Source organism: Rhineura floridana, chromosome 13, assembly GCF_030035675.1.
Source record: "Rhineura floridana isolate rRhiFlo1 chromosome 13, rRhiFlo1.hap2, whole genome shotgun sequence".
NCBI classification, from domain to species: Eukaryota; Metazoa; Chordata; class Lepidosauria; order Squamata; family Rhineuridae; genus Rhineura; species Rhineura floridana.
This window is the reverse complement of record NC_084492.1, coordinates 40,013,395-40,033,991: the sequence shown is the minus strand read 5'-3', so window position 1 is coordinate 40,033,991 and position 20,597 is coordinate 40,013,395. Positions and strand designations below refer to the sequence as shown.

The 20,597-nt window shown below is 53.1% G+C and overlaps 2 protein-coding genes and 1 long non-coding RNA gene across 4 annotated transcripts in view; 1 reads left to right on the top strand and 2 right to left on the bottom strand.

The window, feature by feature from the left end:
• Positions 1–3,024, bottom strand: part of SNTB2 (syntrophin beta 2) — a 34,033-nt gene extending 31,009 nt beyond the window's left edge. The window contains exon 1 of the mRNA XM_061594719.1: positions 2,308–3,024. Within this exon, the coding sequence (XP_061450703.1) occupies positions 2,308–2,935 (628 nt within the window). The 5' untranslated portion in view covers positions 2,936–3,024. The remainder of the gene's footprint in view (positions 1–2,307) is intronic.
• On the top strand, positions 1,411–6,114 carry LOC133369424 (uncharacterized). 2 transcript variants are annotated; one of them, XR_009758884.1, is made up of 3 exons: positions 1,411–1,756; positions 3,320–4,173; positions 5,456–6,114. It is a non-coding gene; the product is annotated as an uncharacterized LOC133369424 (long non-coding RNA). The 2 variants fall into 2 exon arrangements; XR_009758885.1 differs by having other exon boundaries at positions 3,320–4,373.
• Positions 6,115–7,759: 1,645 nt separating this feature from the next.
• The window catches only part of UTP4 (UTP4 small subunit processome component), a 14,985-nt gene continuing 2,147 nt past the window's right edge, over positions 7,760–20,597 (bottom strand). The window contains exons 3-16 of the mRNA XM_061594713.1: positions 19,302–19,386; positions 18,493–18,582; positions 17,648–17,862; positions 16,350–16,521; positions 15,682–15,773; positions 15,419–15,515; positions 15,117–15,181; positions 14,630–14,752; positions 13,888–14,047; positions 13,596–13,702; positions 13,283–13,378; positions 11,408–11,593; positions 9,924–10,025; positions 7,760–9,088 (exon numbers count right to left, since the gene is read on the bottom strand). Coding sequence (XP_061450697.1) covers positions 8,972–9,088; positions 9,924–10,025; positions 11,408–11,593; positions 13,283–13,378; positions 13,596–13,702; positions 13,888–14,047; positions 14,630–14,752; positions 15,117–15,181; positions 15,419–15,515; positions 15,682–15,773; positions 16,350–16,521; positions 17,648–17,862; positions 18,493–18,582; positions 19,302–19,386 — 1,707 coding nt within the window. The 3' untranslated portion in view covers positions 7,760–8,971. The remainder of the gene's footprint in view (positions 9,089–9,923; positions 10,026–11,407; positions 11,594–13,282; positions 13,379–13,595; positions 13,703–13,887; positions 14,048–14,629; positions 14,753–15,116; positions 15,182–15,418; positions 15,516–15,681; positions 15,774–16,349; positions 16,522–17,647; positions 17,863–18,492; positions 18,583–19,301; positions 19,387–20,597) is intronic.

The following is a 20,597-nucleotide window of genomic DNA, read 5'->3' as shown; positions in this document are numbered from 1 at the left end:
CCTCAAGAGCTACCACCCCCGGAAAAAGCTTTACCAGAGGTAAAATTAACTGAAGCATCACATTAAAAAGGCACACAAATGGCAGCCTATCGTTGCTGACAAGGCAGTCAGCTAAGATGACTAAAGACAGGCGCTTCCAACTGCAACTGTATTCCAAGCCAGCCTCTTGCAGGGCTTGACTAGCTAATGTCCACCTGAAAGTCTCCTCTCTTCCCCAGCAGCCTTGCACTCCCAGGAACCTCAGCCATTTGTTACTTCCACCACCCAACGTTACAGAGCTCAGAGCACAGGTCAGTTGAATGGCCAGATACTGCCAAGGATCCCATGAAAGCCACAATAATGACAATGCTTGAAGAAGTGACCGCTAGCCCATTAAGTGCAAGTGACTTGAAAAAAAAAATTTTAAGTATTATTTTGCATTATTGCTGTCTTTAAAATTTTGTATAACCATGACACTGGTGAGCTAGCATAAAATCTTTTGGGTGAATAATTCACATGTATAGAAATCTTACACAGAATCACAGAGTAGTAGAGTTGGAAGGGGTCTACAAGGCCATTGAGTCCAACCCTGTACACATTGCAGGAATTCAACTTAAAGCATCCCTGAGAGGTGGCTGTCCAGGTGCCTCTTGAAGGCCTCCAGTGTTGGAGAGCCCACCACCTGCCTCGGTCATTGGTTCCATTGTCGTACCGCTCTAACAGTTAGGAAGTGTTTCCTGATGTTCAGCCGAAATCTGGCTTCCCATAACTTGAGCCCATTATTAAACATAAGAACATAAGAAGAGCCTGCTGGATCAGGCCAGTGGCCCATCTAGTCCAGCATCCTCACAGTGGCCAACCAGGTGCCTGGGGGAAGCCCGCAAGCAGGACCCGAGGGCAAGAACACTCTCCCCTCCTGAGGCTTCCGGCAACTGGTTTTCAGAAGTATGCTGCCTCTGACTAGGGTGGCACAGCACAGCCATTACGGCTAGTAGCCATTGATAGCCCTGTCCTCCATGAATTATTCCATGTCCTGCACTCTGGGATGATCAAGAGATCCTGGCCCTCCTCTGTGGGACAACCTTTCAAGTACTGTAAGAGTGCTATCATATCTCCCCTCCGTCTTCTCTTCTCAGGGCTAAACATGCCCAGTTCTTTCAGTCTCTCCACAGATAGCTTTGTTTCCAGTTTTTACAGTTGTTACATAAACATCATAGTTACAATTCACTAGAATTTCTTTAAAAGTTCAATCATTCAGAATTACAGCTAGGCAAATTATTTTTGCAATTTAGGTATCAATGTACTTTTTGTTGTTGCTATATTAAAGTTCATGCTTTAGAAATAGGTGTCCAGTACTTCACTAGTTAAACGGTCAGCCTGGAGCTTTCCACTGCGCGCTTCCACCACTCTGCCCTCCCAGTTTCCAGGGGAGGCTGACCTTTGGGCCACCCTAATCCAAACCTCCTCCAATCAGGATTAATGTACCCGCGTCAAGGGCTGAAAAGAAGAAAAAACTGGGGACCAGAATACAAGGGTGGGGTGTTTGTTTTTGTTCCTAACCAAAGAGTCAGAAAAGCGGCGGACCACACACAGCCGAGCCCAAGCGCTGGCAAAGCGACTCCACCCTCCCGTCTCCTGCAGAACCAGCCCTGCAAACGGTTTCCCTGCCTCGGGCCAGAGGCTGCGCGCAGGAATACGAAAGCGAGAGGCCGCGGAGGAGCAGCCCCGAAGAAGTCCAGCCCAGCCCAGCCCGTCCGGAGAAAACACCTGCTGGCAGGTCAGCCCCACCGAAGCGCGCTCGCTCCGCCGCAGGCGCCGGGGGCAGCGGGCAGGGGAAGGGAGGCCACATTGCCAGGCAAAGGGATGCATGCCCGGCCCGAGCCATAGGCGAAGGAGCGCCGTGCCAAATGAGGCAGCGATGCCAGTTTGGGGGAGAGGAGGAGCAGAAAACATCCTGCTCCCTCTCCAGCGCCAGGGTGTCGGCGGGGAGGGATCCCCAGGAAAAGGTGGCCCTTCCCGTCCAGACCAGGACTCAGCCCAGGCTGGAGGAGGGTTCACACCACTTTTTCAGAGCCCCTTCTTTCCACTTCGGAGCTCAGCGCACGGTAGGAGGAGCGATTGTGCCTTCCAACAGCCCAGCTAAGTAAGCGCTAGAGCCGCTTCCTCCAGCGCGCTTCGAAGGCTGACCGCACACTGCTCCCTTTATACGTGTGGGATATCAGCCCGCGGGTGCCAGCAAGGAGAGGGCGGCGGTGCCTCTGAGCACGTGCAGAGCCCTTACCATATCCACACACTCGGGCGGCTCGCCCCTTCCCCCCTTCCGCTTACCTTCGAGGAGGACCTCTCTGCCGGCCCGCTTGAGCGCCTGCACGGCCTGGTCGTGGGTGGCGTCCCGGAGGTCGATGCCGTTGACGGAGAGTATGGCGTCGCCCAGGCGGAGGGCGCCGCAGCGCTCGGCCGCCAGCCCCGGAAAGATGCGCGAGATGAGGACGGGCATGCGGTTCTCGCGGCCGCCCTTGATGCTGATGCCCAGCCCGCCCGCCTCCGCCTTCACCACCCGCACGCGGCGCACCCCGCTCGGAGGGGAGCCCGGGGCCGCGTCGCGAGGTGAGGAACACGACGAGCCGCCACCGCCGCCGGGCATCGCCGGCGGAGGGGAGAAGGGCCGCCCGGGAGAAGGCGGGTGGCCGGCTGCTGCCAAGTGGGGCATCTCCGGGCTGCCGGTCCCGCCTGCCGCGCTCCGGCCGCCCGGGCTGCCCGCTGGGCTCCGCGCTCTGGAGGCGGCAGCGGCGACAGGGCTTCCCCACTCGGTGCCGTTGGGCAGCCCGTTGACGGGCTCCGCGTCGGAGCTGAGCGCCAGCGCCTCCCCGCTCAGCTCGGCCAGCGCCCGCACCCAGCGCTCGCGCACCAGCACCTCCACCAGCCCCGCCTTGCAGGCGCGCGTCCACACAGCCATGGCCGAACCGGAGTCACTCCGGAGCAGCAGCCGCTGGAAAAGCAGCAGGGAACAGAATGGGCCGCGCGCGCTTGCCGCCCGCCCCCTATAAGGAGGAGAGGAACCCCGGGAGGCCACGCCCTGCCAGCCCAAAAGGGCGTGGCCAGGCGGGCCGAGAGCCGCTGCGTTGGAGCGGATTGGTGGGGTGGTGGACGCCCCTCCCCCCAGCACATGAAACCGAGACAAATGAAAAGTTAGAGTGACAACCTCCACGTACGCAAACATCCATTAAAAAACCTATGGGAACGATCCGGGGGGTTCTCATCTTAGGACAAGCCGCGTGTCCCGTCCTCGCCAAAACGCAAAAGGCTGCTTCCTTAGTGGGGTTTCTCCTTTTTTTTCTAGTCTTGGAAACAAACAGTCCTACCGGCGCCGCCATACGAATGCAAACGCAGCCCTCTTTCACCCGCAGCACCATATCGATATCTTCATCGCCCCGGATTGCAGTTTGGGGACAGCGGCCGACGACAGTCCTGCGGTGTAGTCCAGTGCTGATATTTGCAGGCTCGAGGCGGTCCCAAGGCTGGTTGGGGTTTCCGGCCAAAGGCCTTCACCCTCCAGACCCAGCGCCGAATTGCACGCAGAAGCAATAAAAACAAAAAAACAATAAAAAAAGGAGTTCAAAAGGGCTCCTGCGTTGCTGCTTCCATCGACTCCCGAGTGGAAACCCGGGAGAGTTCAGCCCTGGCAGCTGCGCCAAAGTCCGGGCTTTCTCCAGGGCTGGCATTTCCGACCTGGAAAGACGAGAAGGAGAAAAAACCTGCTTCTGAAAACCAGTTGCCGGAAGCCTTAGGAGGGGAGAGTGTTTTTGCACTCGGGTCCTGCTTGCGGGCTTCCCCCAGGCACCTGGTTGGCCACTGTGAGAACAGGATGCTGGATTAAATGGGCCACTGGCCTGATCCAGCAGGCTCTTCTTATGTTCTTATGTTAAACCCTAGCGTAAAAGACCCGGAAGTCGGGGCCTCTGTTCCTTGCTCTTTGAAGTCTATGCTGATTCCGAGTCACGGGGAAACGGGGGCGTGGACCAGGCGCAAACCACGTCGCCGGGATAGGCGCGCTCCTCGCTTGTCTCCGCCCATGTGGCTCGCGCGGGGAGTAGGTGGGGCCAGGCGGCGGAGCGCACAGCTGGGTTGGTTACTCCGGATTTATTCATGCGAAGTAGCTAATCCGGGACGTCGTGAGCAAGACCGTGCAAACAGGTGGGATTTCTCTCTCGCCCCCCTTCAGTTTGCAATGCCCGCCCTCTGCAGGTGCAGCGAGTTTTTTCCCACTCCGTGGTTACCCTGCCGCGTGGGAAGCTGTACCTCAGTGGCAGAGTCCTTGCTGTGCGTGCAGAGGATCCCAGGTTCTGTCCTCAGAGGCTCCTGCAGGGCTGCAAAAGTGAAGGGAGTTGCTACTGGTGAGCATGTAGTACAGGGGTAGCCAACGCGATGCCCTCCAAATGTTGTTGGAGCACAAATCCCATCAGCCCCAGGCCAGCGGGGCCAATAATCAGGAATGATTGCCGTGTAGTCCAGTGTGGAGGGCTACACGATGGCTACCCCTGGAATTCAGACAATGCTGTACACAGAAACTAACCATTATTTTTGTGGGGAGGGTTGATGAAAATTAGGAATAAAAATATTTAAAAGTTAAAAGTTTTTTTGTTTTGTTTTTTTAAAGCAAGTCATAAGGACTTGAGAGAGCAATTTCAACTCATTTGAAATGTGGTGTTGGAGGAGAGCTTTGCAAATACCATGGACTGCGAAAAAGACCAATAATTGGGTGTTAGAACAAATTAAACCAGAACTGTCACTAGAAGCTAAAATGATGAAACTGAGATTATCATACTTTGGACACATCATGAGAAGACCTGATTCTCTAGAAAAGACAATAATGCTGGGAAGAACAGCAGGGAGTAGAAAAAGAGGAAGGCCAAACAAGAGATGGATTAATTCCATTAAGGAAGCCACAGACCTGAACATACAAGATCTGAACAGGGTGGTTCATGACAGATGCTCTTGGAGGTCACTGATTCATAGGGTCGCCATAAGTCGTAATCGACTTGAAGGCACATAACAACAACAAAGGGCAACTGCAAAGGGACTCAAAGGGTTCTGACACCAGTACCATGAGGAGGTATCTACAGTAGGGGTGGGGAACCTTTGGCCCTCCAACTGTGGCTGAACTCCAGTTCCCATCAGCCCCAGCAAGCAGGGCCAGTGGCTAGGGATGATGGGCGTAGAGTTCAGCAACATCTGGAGGGCCCAAAGTTTCCCCTCACCTGATCCGACAGGGTTAAGCTTGCAGCCTCCTTCCACTCAAGGGCAAAAGGTGCAGCTCCCTCCAGCCACCCAGCGCCAAGCTGGATCAGGCTGTGTGCCTGCCAAGGCTGTTTTCTCACGTGCCACTAACAGCACTTCCATTCCCGGATGTGTAATTCACCTGTCAGACTTGCATCACTGAAGCTGCTTTTAGGGCATTTGTTCTGCTTTCTTTCAGTATGGCACATAAAGGTACACCCAACATGATGGAACACGGAAGGCACAGGAACCCGCTTCCACATCAACGGCCCCAGTAACAACAAAACAACAGAAGGACTAGCCCTAACCATGAACAGCAGAATCCCGAGATCACAAGGAGCCTGCGTGGATTAAAACAGGGCCTGGGCTGAGCCCACAGAACACAGAAGAGGGATGAAGCCCATGGCAGGCCTTCCTGACTCCTTGTCCCCTGCAGCGGCTTTGGACTACAACTCCCAGCAAGTCCAGGAGTTGTAGTCCAAAATGGACCCAAGTAGGGAAGGCCAGCCTGGGTTCCTCCCTTCAAGCTGCTCATCAAAGGCACAGGGGGAGTCTCTCCTGCTCCACTGCGCTTTGCAGGGCAGAAGGCTTTTCTTTCAGAACTATTTCAGCTCTCACTCTCGGCACCACTTCTTTACGCTGGAGGAAAAGGCAGCCTGGATTAGAAGAGGGTTTAGGAAGCCTTGTCGCACAGGCCCAACAAGGCAGACCTGGAGCGAAAATTTCCAGCCGGCTGAGAATATTTATTCAACAATATTAGTGCCATGTTATCTCACGCGGCTGCTGTTTGATTCCTTCTCTGTATAATATTGATAAGTTTTATCATTTTATTGTTTTAATATTTTATAGTGCTGGTCTTTGACCGTAATAATAAATGATTGATTTAGTTCAAACTGCAGCCCCAAGTGCTTGATGTTAATTTGACAGTAGGTTCCCACAAAGGGAGCGGAGGCCTTGCGAGGCCCAAAGTCCTGCTTGATGCTGCTGGGCAGTGGAAGACTATTTCCGACATGATCAGACGTAATCGGCAGTGATCCTGGACTCCTGAGGACATCTCTGTTAAGGAATAAACTCCTTGCCACTCCAGCTGTGAGGGGGAACTGATAGGATGTCCATTGCAGGAACAGCCAAATCTTCTGCCTTGCCTACAAGTTAAAGACAAGCTGCCTGCCCTCACACACCCTCTTTCAAGTCTGGATGCGACAAACCGAGCCAATTCTTAAGTCAGAAAGCGACTCTGCAGATTTGTGAAAGGCAACGGCGTGAAGCAGAGCTTCCTTGGAGCCCACAGGCATGTTTGGGATCGGCACTTGCCCCTGGACCATACGATGGGACAAAGTAGCCTTCAGCATGTCTACTGTCAGCTGCCTCTTTCCGCAGCTTCTTGCTCCAGCACCCAGTTCTCGTGCTCCTAGAAATGGCTGCATCTTCCTCCCCCCAACCTGGAGCTGCTTCCCAGAACTCCTGTATGGTGTTCAACTCACTTCCTTTACACAGCCCCTCTCCGCAAAGCCTTTGGCACAACCCTGCTGATCCCCATTTCCTGCCTACTACTACTAAGCCTGTAAGCCAGACTTCGCCCACCAGGTACCCTCCAGCTGGCTGATGGGAGTTGGAGTCCAACGCATCTGGAAGGCACCAGGTGAGCGAAGGCTGCTGTAAGCAAACCCTAAGTACACCTGTACATGTAACTGTACTGACCACATATTCCCCCCCCCTTTATACTTTCCTCCGCTTTCCCACTCGAGTTTTAAATTGTAAACTCCTTGGGAAAGGGACCTGTCCTGTAAAACTCCCAAGCACATTGAGGGTGCCACATAAAATAAGTCCACCCTGACACTGATGGGATAACAAGGTGTGGCTTCCAAAGCGTATAGAAACTAAGCAATGTCTCTTTAAGCAAAATGCTTATCTCAGGCAAAAATGTGGCCTTTGCATAGGCCTGTCTGGGTTGAAGGGGCACCCTATGCCAGACTGACTAAAGGGCTGCCACCAAGTTCAGTTTTATTAATTTCAAGTCACCTATCTGTAAAATGGGAACAATACTGACCTGCCTCAAAAGGGTTGTTTTTGGGAGAGTCAAGCACAACAGTCTGTAAACAATTTTTGAAATTTAATTATAGGAGTTGCTCCAATAGGTCATTTTTATTGTACCTGTGACTATTAACTTAAAAAGCTTTCTTCCTCATCACTATTCAATTTGAAAAAAGAGCTTTATGAAAGCATCTTTATTTAAAAGACTTCATTTTAAATTGTAATGCTGTTGGATTGCAAGATCAAACAACTCCATATGTAATGAAGAAGGTGTTTTATTGAAAACGGCCACAGGATTATTATTGGTTTTTTTCCTTTAAAAGAAAACACAGCCTCAGATGCAACTATGCCCACAGAAATCTAGGCAACAACTGCAGTGCCATGACTGCATGGCAATCATTTGGCACCTGGGAAAGAACCTGAAGGAAAACAGGAGGGGGAAGAGTGAGACAATGTAAGAGATTCAGGCCCATCTTCAGTCAGATTTATTTTGATCACATCAATTACAGCAAAGGACACAGCAGGCTATCAGTCAAGCTGCTTCGCTCAACTGCATGTCCCCCCTTCCTCCTCACCCCCAGTAGCCATGGTGGCCGGTAGCCAAGGCAGCAAACGAAATACTCTAGCAACTGCCATTCAGAAGCACGCTGTCTTCTCACTCCCACCCTAGAACGCAAAACACATTGCTGTAGCTCTGTCGCTGCTTCCTTCTCACCCCCTTGGGAATTCTGGAAACTTCAGACGTCAGGGCCCCTTCCCCCCCGCTTTTGGAGGAACACAGAACAGAACTCAAGGCCAGGAGAAGCCTTGTTGTTCTCCCTCGCCAGCTGAGTTCACAGCCCCTGCTTGATGGGGCTGAAACCATTTTGCCTGGTCCGGGAGAGATCTAGAATTTGCTGCAAGCAGAGCCGGGTGCATGGCAGTACTAGGCTGAGGAGGATGCCTGCTGAGACACTCCACTGATACTTGCTTAGCCAGCGCAGCAGTCAAGAGGCTGAGTGACAAAAGTCAGCAAGCCCCCGGTGCCAACCTTGCTTCTGCCATAGGGGTAGCTAGGTCAGCCTCTGGTGAGCTGACACACTCTCTCTCACCCTCGGCCACCCATCTGCAATGATACTGACCCACCTTCCAGGGCCTGTTGTGTAATGCAGGTGAAGCACTCTGGAGAGTCAAAAGCACTGCACAAATAATGCCAATTACTCTTATTATTCAAAGGAAGAGATTCAAACAAAGGCATCCTCCATAGCCGCCTGTGCTGCCCTGTTCACTGCCAGCCATTTGGATTCAAAGGAGATGGCAGCTGAGTCTTTGCCGGTATCTTGGAGGTTAATCATTGACAGCATTCATTCCAGCCTAGATTCCAAGGTCAAAGCCAGAGTCCTCCTCTGCAATAGCAGCAGCAACCTGATAACAAACCAACACTGCGGAGGGAGAGAGCAAATTCAAGGGCCCAGAGGAGGAGGAGGAGGAGGAAGGGGGTGGCCAGGGAGTGTGTCGCGTTCCCAAGACCTCTCTCCGCTCATTCACCTGCTTTGGAAAGGAGGAGGAGGAGGGAGGCCTTCAGCCCATCTGAGCTCCTGCTTCCTGGGCCGATGGCACTTGGGAGGGCAACCCTGGAGTTCTGCAGGTTTTTGTGCTTTTCCTGGCCTTGCACAGAAAGGCCACAGCGGGAGAGACGCCTTTACGTGCCAAACTTCTTCTGATAGACAGGTGGGGGCAGCTGTGCCTTGATGTCTGCCAGAGACCGCTCAACCACCACCAAGCAATTCTCATCCAACAGGTCCACAAACAGCAGAGGCTGCGGGGGATGGGGGAGAAAAAAGAAAGGTCAGAATAGGCAGGGGTTGGCAACTAGCGACCATTGGGCGGAGTTGGACCTCCATCTTGGGCCCACCAATCCCAACACACGCTGCGTGGAGAGCTGGAGACGTGCAATCATCTTCAGGGGTCAAAACATCAGTTGCCCTGAGAGGCACTTCTCACTCGACACCCAGGTCTCAAGAGGTTCAGACATCCCAGGGCAGTCTCACCCACCTAATGGAGAGCCTGGCCACAGGATCAGGCCATGTGGAGCCAGCCACTCTACCAGCAGGCTCTTCCCCACAATGGTCAGCCAAATGCCTAAGCCCACAAGCAGAGGAGGGCATGAAGCAGGCAGCCCTCTGCTCTGGTCCGTGTTACTCCCTGGCCCCTGGCGTTCAGTAGCAACCAGCCGTGGTAGTCCTTTCAGCCATCACGGCTAACAGGCAGTGAGACTTCTCCCCCAAGTGGGGAAAGTCCAACATGCTGCACTCAGGCCTTGCCTTCAGGCTTCCCACAGGCACCCTGGCCTAGATGGGCCCTTGGCCTGATTCAGCAGGGGTCTCCTGATGTTCGAATATGGCTGCCTGACTGCACGCACGATGCTCCTGGCCAGGCTGGGGTTGGCCAGCCAGGGCACTACATGCACATCAGGGCATTGGTGGTGAGCCCCCAAACTTTTCTCTGTGGGCTTGCCCAGCCCACGTTCAAAGCCACCTCAGCCAGGCCCAGACTTTAGGGTAGCAAATTACATCTCTGAGTCGGGCGCTGCACGGGGCAGCACTTCCTCTCGCCTCCCCTTGGTCTCGAGGACGGTGCAGATGCCCACCCACCTGATACTTCCAGCAGATATTGAAGGCGGAACTGTGGTCACGTCGAGCTGCCTTTGAGAGCGGGAGCTGGTTGTGCAAGACGGCAGAGCTCTCAGCCAGGGGCTGGAAAGAAAACAGGTAGGAACCTAAAGAGCTGCCTTAGACTGACTCAGAGCACTGCTCCATCTAGCTGACCCTGACTGGCAGTGACACTGCAGTATTTCAGGCTAGGGTCTCTCTGCACCAAGGCAGGTGCTCTGCCACTGGGCTACAGCCCGTCCCCAGAGAGGAAAGACACAGAATAACCTCAGTGCACAGTTCCAAAGGGCATGGAGAAGCTGTGGCCGTCAGCCTCGTAGACGTTTCCAATCATATTCCATTTCACAAAAAGGTGGAGAACAAGCACCGGAGCTATTTGCCTTCAAACTGTTGCTATGTTCTCTGCCGGGACGAAAATTGCCGAGCTCGGGACAGACGCGCCATCCCTGACCCAGAACTCAGATGAACGTATGACACGCAAACACGTGAGGCTTCCCTTATTCTAAGTTTGATTGCTGGTCCACTTGGCCCAGTACTGTCTGCTCTGACTGGCAGCAGCTATGCAGGTTTTCAGGCACACAGAATCATGAGTTGGAAGGGAACTCAAAAGGTCATCCAGTCCAACTCCCTGGTGATGCAAGAAAGCTGCTACTTTGGCATTCTCAACAGGTGGCCATCTGCCTGAAGACTTCTAATGAAGGAGCTTCCCCCCCCCACCGCCTGGATGCAGTCTCAAACAGCTCTTATTGCTAGGAAGTTCTTCCTGTTATATAGTCAAAGATCACACCCACAGCATGCATTTAAAGCACATGGCTTCCCCCAAATAATCCTGGGAACTGTTATGGCTGCTGGGAACTGTAGCTCTGAGAGGTTACCAGGATTCTTTGGGAGAAGCCATGTGCTTTAAATGCATGGTGTGGGTGTGACCCAAATCCTCTTTCTTGTAATCTGAACCCATCGATTTGAGTCTTGCCTAGCGCAGCAATGGAAAACCACTTTTCTCAATCATCTGCGTGACAGCCCTTCAAATACCGGAAGATGGTTCTTATCGTACTATATATGGAACAGGGAGGCCCCACAGCTCCGTGGCACAGCACCTGCTTTGCATGGAGAACCTTCTCTTCTCCAGACAAAACATAGCCAAATCATCTACCCTTTCCTCATGGGACTTTCTTCCCATCTCTGCCATCCTCCTCTGGACATGTTTCCAGCTGTCAGTGTCAAACTGTGGTGCAGAACGTCTGCTCACCAGCCACCAGATCCTTTGATAATGGGACTTTCTGCCTGCCATGCCTAGCCCAGTAGCCTTGCAAACTAGGCCTAGGAACAGTATGTGCGTATGCACGCACTTAAGCACATGTCTGCCTGTCTGTCACTGGTGGGACTCAAGACAGAAACCGGTGCTTTGCATCTCGCATGGCAAATTGCCATGGTCTGGTGCCACCTTCCTCTGGACACTGACTCACCAGGGACGTATCCAGGATGCAAAACATGTATGTGTCATGGAGCAGGATGTGGGAGCCCTGCCTGGGGTTGAAGGCGATGTTGGTGATGGGCGTGTCCCGCTCCAGCCAGTCCTTGGGCAGCCCAAACTGTTGCAGCTTCCGGCTCCAGGGAGTGTATTCTTTGTTTACGATGCTGAACTCGAACACCTGGGAAAAGGGAGACGAGCTGGAGAGGGCTGAAGTGGCTCTGGCTCAGCAGGGGCTCAGCCCCACACTGCAGGGTATCAGCCTTTGCCAACCAGGTGCCCTCCAAAAGTTTTGGACTACAATTCCCACCAGCCCCAGGCAGCATGGCCATAGGATGCTGGGACTGATGGGAACACGCTTGTGCTGGATGGGGCTGATGGGAGTTGTAGTCCGAAACATCCGAAGGGCACCAGGTTGGCAAAGGTTATCCTAGAGACCAAACATCCCAACTTTATGGAGTGGAAACATATAGAAAAATGAAAGTGGATCTCCCCCGTCACCTTGGGATGCAGAACTCTGCACTTGCATGGAATAGACACATCCCAGGCTGTAGCTCATCTTCAGTCAAGACCTGAGGTTTGTTGTAAAGCTGCAAATAATTGTTGTCTGGACCCACTTAGTCCAGCTTTAGGCCCAGATATGGCACCGAAATGCCCTTGCTTGCCCTGGCTGGTTGAGAGGGGAGTCTGCAACCTTGTTGGTCTCCTTGACCTCTCAACAGGCTGATATACAGGTGACTGCAGTATTCTCATGGCCCCTGGGGGTTAAGAGTTGGGTTTAAGGGGTAGCAGTGTGTGAGAGGGCCTTCCCTGTGGTGGCTCCCAGAGTGTGCAGTGACCTCCCCTCTGAGGCACATCTTGCCACATCACTGTGTGATTTCAATGATTGGTCAAGTCAAAACTTTTTACCCAAGAGGCCTTCGGCACTTCCCTCCTCCTGCATTCGTGTGAACTGCAGGTCTGTTATTCTGTCGTTGCTTTTTTGTGGTTTTATTTTATGACTTTAATGTAACCTGTATTTTTCTGTATACATAATACCATAAGCCTCTACCCTGTCACGCTGCAGTTCGCTTCGCCACAGACAGGTGCAACTGCCAACTGCAGCATGATTGAGCCATGCTGGGCGCAAGGGTAAGGGTGAGACCGAGTGGGCAGTGAGAGAGTGCATGGGCAGCAGTGTCCCAGCCAACCTGCGGACCCGCTTCATGGGGGGCCTTGGTATCACTACCGTGAGGCCTCTCTTTCCTCCAGGCCGAGGGGGTGGGAGGGAGACTGGTAAGTATTCTCAGAGCATTGTGTGCGGGTGGAAATGGCAGCCACGGTGCACTGCATGGCGATGGCATTTGTCAGAGGGGGGGCAGGGAAGTGATGCAGGAAGGGGAGAAGAGCATGGGTGGGCCCATGGCAGCTGGTGGGTGCCAATGCCTGGCAGCAATGGCAAGCAGAGTGCCTAGGGGAGTGGTTTGGGAGGACCTGGGGGGTGCACAAGGCCTGCAGGGGCAAAGTCCCCCTAGTAACTGTGATATTTTTATAACCTGGCATGGGAGCATTTGGTGAAGGGTAGGCCATAAGCATAGCAATAAATAGACAGTAACTCCTTCAATGGGAACGAGACGTTCCACCTGCCTGGGACCCATAGCACACAAGCTGGCAGCGCCTACATTAGTAGCTCACTTCAAGGACCGTCTCTTGCACCAGGAGGGCAATTCCCAGCTTCTCCCCGATGGGCAACTGGGACTGACTGACAGGGCAGGAACAAAACTCCTGTGCAGGCAGGTGGAGCAAACCCTTCATCCTCTCACTCTCTCTCTCGGAGGGGTGGGCTCTTGGTGCCTCCGTGAGGAGGAGGAGCCGGCGGTGAGGATCTTACCTGCTGGTCTGAGTGGGCGATGACCATGTTGTTGGTGGTCGGATGAATGGCCAGAGCAGTCACCGGGCAGTCATACGCTGGCACCACACAATGAGCCTGGCCAAGGGAGAGATGGAGAGGATTTGCCATGCCTTCTCAGCCAAGCAACCCAGGCCAGTTCCCACCAGCTGTGGCTGCATCTCTGCAAAGTAGGAGCCCGGAAGGCTCCGAGGACTCTCAACCACCCAAGGAACCCGGAATCTTTTCAATCCGAGCACAACCAGATTCATCAGCAGGATCAGCCTCTCACCACTACGGGCGTTGCTGGGCTCACCTTGGCACCTTCTAAGTTGTAGACGCTGACTGTCCGGTCGCCGCTTGCTGCAGCCAACCACTTGCCATTGACACTGGCTGCCAGCAGGCATGCAGCTTCTGGTGTCTCTGCAGGAAGGGGTGCAAATGAAGAGACAGTAGGCACCAGGGTACAACTATTTCTGTCTCTATGCAGACATTTATAACTTCTGCTTTTCAAAAGAGACTGCTGTCCCTTTAAAAACAATGCATTTGCAGCTATAGCAAGCACTAAACACAACACCCTTGCCCCCGCCCCCAGCAGACAATCTCACCTGAGTCAGGGCGGAGGGTGTGCAGGTGTTTGCAGCCCCCTGACTGCAAGAGTTTGAGGACGTGCACAGAGCCTCGATCGGATGCCACAAAGAGCCTGGTGGAGTCCGTGGAGAAAAGGAGGTGGTGGGCTGAGTGAACCAGCTTTGGAATCTGAGGGACCTTTGGGGAGGCAGGTAGGGTCAGTGCAGCCAGTGTTGCCCTGGGGTCTCGCTTCACCCTCTCCCCACAACCTTTCCCCAAAGGAGGCTCAGTGGGAGGCCAGAAAAGCGCTTCCTGTTCCTTCCATTGACTAAAGATCATACAAGGACATCAGAAGAGCCCTTTTGCAGCGGCTGGGTCAGGCCAAAGGGAGCCGTCTAGCCCAGCTTCCTGTTCTCACAATGGCCAGCCAGAGGTCTCTTCCGGGAAGCAACAGCACGCTCCCCTCGTGTGCACCCCAGAAACTGCCATACTGCCTCCATTACTAGGGACAGTGTACACTCATCATGGCTAGTAGCCACTGATAGCCGTTATCCTACATGAATTTGTCTGGTCCCCTTTTCATGCCATCCAAGTTGGTGCCCATCCCTACATCCAGGGATAGCAGACTCCACCAACTGAATCTGTGTTGTGTGAAGTAGTCCGTTCTTTCGCCTGCCTGAATCTCTGGACGTTCAGCGTCCCTGGACGACCCCTGGGCCTCGTATCTCCCAGCCCAAGACACCCAGGCCAGACTCCCCACCGCGCAGAATTCTCACCCACCTTCTTGATGGCAATGTGGTTGTTGCTGAGCTGGACCCGGTGCAGATAGAACCTGGAGGCCGTGGAGTAGGCGATCCAGGCACCACAGGGAGAGACACAGCTGCTGGCAATATGCTCAGGGCCCTGGAAAGAAATCTGGATGAAGTGAGGAGCTGAGCTGGGCTGCTCAGAAAGGGGAGGGGGACTAAGAAGAAATGAGTGTGTGTCTGTGGCCACCCCCCTAACCCCCCCAAAAAAAACATGGAACCCACCATCTCTAGAGACTCTGCAAAATCAACGTGCTGGGAGACCGCTGGCTTTGAAACAATCACAGTTAAGCAGGTGCAGGAGAACTCCACATAAAACTGCCCATTTTTAAAGTGGAGATATTTTGAATCGTTCTTGCCCAACCCAAGCCCTAAGGAGGCATGTTTGGAACCTGAAACACACAAAGTCCCTCTCCAGACTGTGGGTCCATTTGAGGGAAAAGAAATCAAAGCTCCCTCACCTTGGTCTTGAGTTGGAGCAGGTGTTCTGGGGGGCAGGAGACGGGCAGGACTTGACCAGCCTTTCCTAGAAAGAGAACCAACAACATCTCTGTACATCAAGCCTCGCTGGGATTTCCCAGTAAGGGGGGGGGGGAGTCAGACTTCCCCAGGGCCTTTGATGCTTGCTGCGCCTGCCGTGGAAGGTGGCTTGCTGCTCCACATGGTGCAAGGGTGGGCCCAGGTGTCCCATGAACACATCTCCTCTAGGGGCTCCATCCACACACCTGACCAGCAGGGCTTTGAAAGCATCACTCATTCTCACCTGTAGCACTGGTGGCTCCCAGTCTCCAAAGTTCTAGGTGTTGGGGGTATTGGAAGAGGAGGAGGCGAGCTGTCCTGGCACAGGAGACAAGGCGCCTCTGCAAGGGGGAGAGAAGCCACAGGTGAGGGGTGCGCTGAGCCTGAATCAGCTGCTCCTGTGTCCTTCTAAGGAGCTGGACCACTGCAGGCAAGGAGAGGCGATGATGATGCAAGTGTAGAAACAGCAAGCAATGCTTGACTGCAGGCACCGATCCTGTTACTCACATGAGGAAAGGTGACTTTCTGGGTGGTAGCTATGTAGCTTTTGGAATCCACCTTCTCCATGAATGGCCGGATCACGAGTTGCCCATCCAGACCTGAACGGGAAGGCAAATGGAGGCTGAACCAGGCCAATTCGCAACGGTCCACATCGCCCTCTACTGGCAGCAAGAACATGCACCAGATCAGACTGCCCAGTTGGCGTTGACCATGATGGGACCTTTACGGTGGTGGCTCCGTTTGTGGAATGCCCTCCCTGGTGAGGTACGCCTGCCTCCCTTTCAGGAGGAATTGAGAAACATTCCTGCTTGCCCAGGCCTTTGATGGCTGAAAGACTCTGCTCCTGGCAACCCCAAGACCAGTGGCTGAGAGAATGCTTTTTAACTGGGTTTTTTTAAAATTATTTATGCGTTTGCTGCCCCGGACTCCTTCGGAAAGAAGGACGGGATATAAACTGAAATAATAATGTGTCCACTAGACCAGTGTTGTTGACTCTGACTGGCAGTGCCAGTGTGTCTGCCCAAGGCTCCAGACTGCCAGAGGGAGGCCTTTCCCATCCCTTGCTACCCACCTGATCCTTTTTTATGCCAGGGATGCACCCAGGGCCGTCTGCATGCAAAGCAGGAACTTCGCCACTGAGCAATCTCACACACAAGCTCTGCAGCACACTATACCTCCAGAGATGAATGTTGTGGCAGTATGAGCTATTGTCCGCACATCATGGGTGTGGTACTGAAACGGCCTCGTCCGCACCCAATGGTGCTCAGCACTGTCCAGCGTAACAGGCAGCAACTGGAACTGATGCACCATCCCCTCCGCTGTGCCGACCACGATACTGTCTTCTGCCTGTGGAGAAAACCAGGTAAGCCAAGGTTTGCCCGGAGGGCGGCATCAGTGACACAGAGCAGGTCTAGCAGATGCCAGCTGCAGTCTCTGTGCAGAGCCCCCTGCGATTACTCATAAAACAACAGTGAATTAATGACAGGCTGAAGCCACAACACACAGACCAAGGACTGCCATCCTGGGTCAGACCAAAGATCTGCCTAGCTCCGCCTCCTGGCCAACTACACTGGCCAACTGGGTATCCTGGTTAAGCACCAACTAACAACAGAAAGATGTCATTTCCCTCCCCTGTCATGCACCCCCCCAGTCCCCAGTCTCTAGTTTCTAGAGGCGCTGAAGGGTGTGCAAAGTGCTGGTGCATGCCACACCCAACAGCCACCAACTGTCTTGTTTTAAAGTAATTTCTGCTAGTTAATGTCACAGCATCAAATGGCCATAAGGTTCAAGAGCAGCCTTTGCAAACCTGGTGCCCTTCAGATTTGTTGGACTACAACTCCCATCAGCGCCAGGTTGGCGATGGCTGCTCAAGAGTGAGCTGCCCTCAAATGAGGACTGATGACACAATGAATACCCCAGCTAGAGACAGATTAAGTCTTGCTGTCTGGCTGGATCCACATAACAGTCTTCGGCCCCACGCACACTATACTTTTTAAACACTGTGATGCCACTTTAAACCTTCATGACTCCTCCCTCTCCCAAGCATCCTGGGAAGTGTAGTTTGTCAAGGATGCTGACAGTTGTTAGGAGACCCCTATTTTTCTTGCAGAGCTATAATTCCCAGAGCTCCTTGGGAAGAGAGATGGATTTGAGAACTGTAGGTGTGTGAGGGGAATAGGGCGCTCCTAACAACTCTCAGCATCCTTTACAAACTACAGTTCCCAGGATTCTTTGAGGGAAGTCTGTTTACAGTGCAGATGGGGCCTTACATAGGAGTAAGCAGGTTTGGCTTGGGTTGCAATTCCTGAATCTCATTTACGCTGCGTGCCTGATGACAGTTTTTAAAAATTATTTTGCGGAATCAGTTTAATTTCATCTCTCCTGTTCTGCCACATCAGTGACTTCTCATTCCTTCCTGTCTGCTCCCCCCCCCAAAAAAAATCCTGCAGCTCTGGGTCCAACAAGGACTCACCTCAGATGCAGCAATGCAAAGCACGGCTGACTTGCTGACTAGGTGCATCCGCAGCAGCGTTCCCATCTCCGAGTCCCAGAATTGCACCTTCCCAGCAGAGTCCACACTGACAATTGTGCCGTCTGACAGGAAGACCACGCCCCACACCACCACGCACCTCCGTTTGTGGAAGCCTTGCTGGAGCCGATCCACGAGAATCCGTTGGACAGCGTGGCCTGCAAGGGAGGCACCCGACACCCTCAGCGTTCTGCTTAGCATGGGCTGCTAAAAGTCACCCCAACCAAGCAGGCCTCTATAGGGCTTGAGGAAAACCCGCTTGCTGCTATGAAGGGTCACCAACATGGCACCTGTGGGCACACATTTGTCTACAGAGGTCTTCCCTGGTGCTTGCAAGGTCCTCCTCCCCCTGCTGAAAGTAGGTTTGAAAGAAGCATTCTGTGGAAGCCAACAGAATAGGTTACAGCGCATGTGTGCGTGCGCGTAGTGCCCATAACAGTTTCTCCAGTTTGTAAATGCACCCACAGGCCCAAGAGAGTCAACAATCCCTATGCTATGGGTACACTGGAACCTGCCTTATACCCGGCCAGTTAATCTGGATGCACAACAGGCTGACAATAATTCATTTGCTTAGCCCAATATTGTCTGTTCTGATTGGCAGAGAAGGGCCTGGTCCGCTTTTAAGTGAAGATGCCACAAACTGAACCTGGCACCTTTTGGTTGCAAAGCGACTGCTCTGCCACCAGACTCGAGTTCAGACGAGCTGATCCACCTGCCCTGTACTCTTGGCCACAGCTTCGCAAGGGCCTGGCATAAGGCATGAAAGCCTGCCAAGCTCCAGAACTCACCTGATTTCACATCAAAGATGCGGATGAGGTCAATGGAACCAGCTGCAATCTTGGTCCCAGACGGATGCCAAGAAAGGGACATGATGCGGCCTGTGGGGAAAGGTGGGGCAGACGAGCAGAGTCTCAGATTCAAGACCTGCCAGGACAACCCTTTCACCAGCTCCTTACTACAGCATGTAACTTTAGGGATGAGCCCAAGTACGTGTTGGATGCCCCTTCCAAATCAGCACTAAGTTTGATCAGCATAGAAATCCTGACTGTGGAACAGGAGCCCTTCAGTGGCTCCAGAGCCCACAATGACCACAACTGCGCCAGCAAAGCCCTCTAAATATCAGGTCAGAATGTGGAACATCCAAGCCAAAAATATCAGCCCTGAGTTGAGCTTGCTACGAACAGGAAAAGGACGCACAGAATAAGCACCATGGTTGTGGCTTTGCCCCACACCTCCAGCTCCTCACTGTCCCCTTTTAAGGTCCCCCCACAAAGTCAGGAAGTAGCCCAGATGGTTGGTCAGGGTCAGACTCAATGGAACACAGGAAGCTGGCCTATGTTGAGTCAGACCATTAGTCTACCTAGCCGAGTATTGTGTACACTGGCTGGCAGGGGCTCGTCAGGGTTTCAGGCAGGGGGATCTCTCACAGACCTGCCTGGAAATGCTGCGGATTGAACCCGGGACATTCTGCATGCAAAGCAGGTGTTCTGCCACGGAGACACGGCCCTCGCTCCTTACATCCTGAAGAGCCTCCCCTCCACGAGCAACAGAAAGTCCCCCACTGCCTTCCACACAGCCACGCCCAACCGCCACCCACCTTTCTGCCGGTCCAACTGCCTCTCAAACTGGATTCTGTCTGGCAAGATGTGGAAGAGCTTAACAGATCCATCATCGCAACCAACCTGCATGCACGAGAGAGAGAGAGAGAGAGGGCCACAGCATCAGCCTGTCCAGAGTCAGAGGCCGGTGCTCTGCCCAGTAATTCCAGCTCCGACCAACCAAACTGACACAAGCGCAGAAACAGCTGCTAGTCTGAGGCCGAAGAGGCACCTCACCACTCAATGGGCGGCGAAAAGATTTTGAGCCTCGGCAAGCAGGACATCAAGCGGAGAATGAAATGCACAGAACTTGCGGCCCATCGAATCCAGCTCCCTGCTAGATGTAGGATGTCCAGAGCTAGAATACCCCTAATGGATACGGAGAGTCCAGCCACCCCTCTAGGAAACTGGTCCCATTGTCAAACAGCTTTTCCTGTCCAGAAGTTGCTCCTCGAACTCCACTGATATCTTCCCTCCGGCAACGTTGAGCTAGTCCTGCCCTCTGGGGCAGCAGAGAATGACGCGTTGGCCTCTTTGACACAATGGGAATATGAGAAAGGAAAACCAAAATGCTAGAAAAATAAGTGTGTATTTGTAATCCAAGCCCAACGCGTTTCAGCCCTGTATATTTAGGCTGAAAAGTGTTGGGCTTGGATTACAAATAAACACTTGTTTCTAGTATTTTAGTTTTTCTTCCTCATATTCCCCTGGTTTTACATGCTAGCCACTTTTTGTTGCTCCCTTTGACATAATGACAGCCACTCAGGGATCTGAAGAGCACTGCCGTGCCCCCATTCCATCTCCTCCTCTCTAAACACACCATGTCCCTTCGCCCTTTCCTCATATGAATGCAGAAGCTGCCTTAGATAGAGTCAGACCATTGGCCCATCGAGCTCAGTATTGTCTACACTGACTGGCAGCTGCTCTCCAGGATTTCAGGCAGGGAAAATTCCTCACCCTACCTCGAGACGGTGGGGATTGAACCTGGGACCTTCTGCATACAGGAGCAGATACACTGCCACTGATTTGTGGCCCTTTAAAAATAAAGCAAGATTCCAGTCCTCATGATTTTGAATAAAGGGCTTAAAGGACATTGAAAGTTCCCTTATCCGTATCAGATCACTGATCTATTTACTTCAGTGCTGTCTACACTGACTGGCAGCAGCTCTCCATACTTTCAGACAGGGAGTTCTTCCTTCCTTCCCAGCCCTACCTGGAGATGGTGTGGACTGAACCTGGAAGGTTCTGCATGCAAAACAGATGGCTTACTACTGAGATGCAGCTCTAGGGTCTGT